Source organism: Arachis ipaensis, chromosome B05 (genome assembly GCF_000816755.2).
Source record: "Arachis ipaensis cultivar K30076 chromosome B05, Araip1.1, whole genome shotgun sequence".
Taxonomy (NCBI): domain Eukaryota; kingdom Viridiplantae; phylum Streptophyta; class Magnoliopsida; order Fabales; family Fabaceae; genus Arachis; species Arachis ipaensis.
Window position 1 is genome coordinate 21,915,804 of NC_029789.2, and position 1,863 is coordinate 21,917,666.

The 1,863-nt window shown below is 28.7% G+C and overlaps 1 protein-coding gene across 1 annotated transcript; it reads right to left on the reverse strand.

Annotated features, from left to right (window-relative positions):
• Nucleotides 50-1,072, reverse strand: LOC107641767 (cyclin-dependent protein kinase inhibitor SMR6-like). The gene has a single exon (XM_016345235.2). It carries the CDS (start codon nt 575-577, stop codon nt 200-202), a length of 378 nt encoding a protein of 125 aa, XP_016200721.1. The 5' UTR covers nt 578-1,072; the 3' UTR covers nt 50-199.

Here is a 1,863-nt window from a genome sequence, read left to right on the forward strand (position 1 = left end):
ATATATATAAAGTAAACTACGTAAGATTATTAAAATTAAAGTCACATCTTTTTACATTTTAGTAACATTATTTTTAGCAACATTTTTTAAAAAACATTATTAAATAGTAAAAAAATGTTACTTTAATTTGAATCATAGCTACCATAACCACCATAGCATAAGTATACAAGACTAGAGTGATATATATACATGAAATCAATCAAATAGCCCTTTCAACAACATGGCGAATGAAGACAGTTTCCAAGTCCGGCGGAGTGAAGAACTCCTTAGCTCCACCACCGGCGCCGTGGTAGTTGCACTTGAGAGAAGATTTTGGCTTCCTCGGAGCCGGTGGACAGTTCAAAGTTGTTGGAACCCTTGCTTCTTTTCCCGTTGGAGTTGTTGAAGTTGAAAACTCATCTTGTTGTTCTTCTTCTTGTTGTTTAGCTTTCTGATCCACCGGAATCACAGTGTAAATTGGTTTCAATGGCGCTCTCAAAGACGTTCCGGCGATGACCCATTTTCTGTTATTGTTATCTGATGAGTCTAACCCTCCTCCTCCTTCTATTATTTGTGGTGGCTTCTCAGAGAATCCCATGATTCTTATTATTATTATTATAACAATAAACAATAAAAAAGTGTTACAAGGAATGTGTTTGTATATATAGCACAGAGAATATATAATAGGATGGGAAGGGAATGAATAATTATAAAGAAGATTAGATAGGTTACGTTATTCTATTCTCTCTCTCTCTCTCTCTTTTTCACTTTTCTTTTGGGTATGTAAAATTAAATGCCGGGAATGGTATAATGGTATGAGGAATAAGATGATGAAAGCTAAGTATGAAACAGGTAAGAAAGTGTTGACTATATTATAAGAGTGGTGAAAGTGAGGAATAAAGAGGGTGAGGGGGGAAAAATTAAAAGGAAGAAAAAGGTTTTTGCACTGAGAAAGATATGAGATAACAAAGAAGGGTTTTCAAGTCTTGAGTGGAAGAGTAGTAGTATTATTATTGTGCTTTGAATATCATTGTTGGTTGTTGAAGGTGAGGGGACATAGGAAAAGTGGAATGAAGAGTTTAAGGACCTACTTTTATATAGATAATAGGCGCACACACACTTGGTGCGCCTTGCTTCTAAAGTCATTCAAGGAATTTGTACCCAAATAAAGAAAAAAGAAAATAAGTAAAAGAAAGAATAGTGATTCTAGGTACTTTTTATGGAATAAAATATTATTTTAATTTTTAAATATTTGGTTAAATTTTAATTTTGTCTTTAGAATTTAAAACATTTTAATTTTGTTTTAAATATTTATTTCATTATATTTTTATTTTATTATTGTATTTCACGTTTAAAATAAAAATATAATGTTTCAAATATTAATGACAAAATTAAAGTTCAGTCTAAAATTTAAAGATTAAAATAATATTTTATTCCGCTTTTATTCTTATATGAGTTTTTTTTACTCCTTTTCTTTTTTTAATTATGTCAAGTCAATTATTTTGTTTTTATTGTTGAATATATATATGTATGTGTGGGCATGTGTGCGTGTGCCTGCCTGTGTACAAAACAAAGAAAATTTTAAATTAGAACAACAGAATAAATTAATCATTTTCTTTATTTTATAATAGAAGTAAAGTAAAAATGGTGAGATGCAGATTTATTGAAAAAGATGATGATTTATAATAATATAGGTGTATGTTATTACTTTTTGCCTCTTGTGACATGCTTTTCTATAAGAAAAGGAGAGAATAAAAAATGCTTTTTACATTCTTCAAAAAGCCTTTTTATTAGGATTTTTAATTTTAATAAATAAATTAATTATAATAATTACTGAAATAAATAATTTAAAAATATTTATCAAAATAAATATTCCACTCTTAT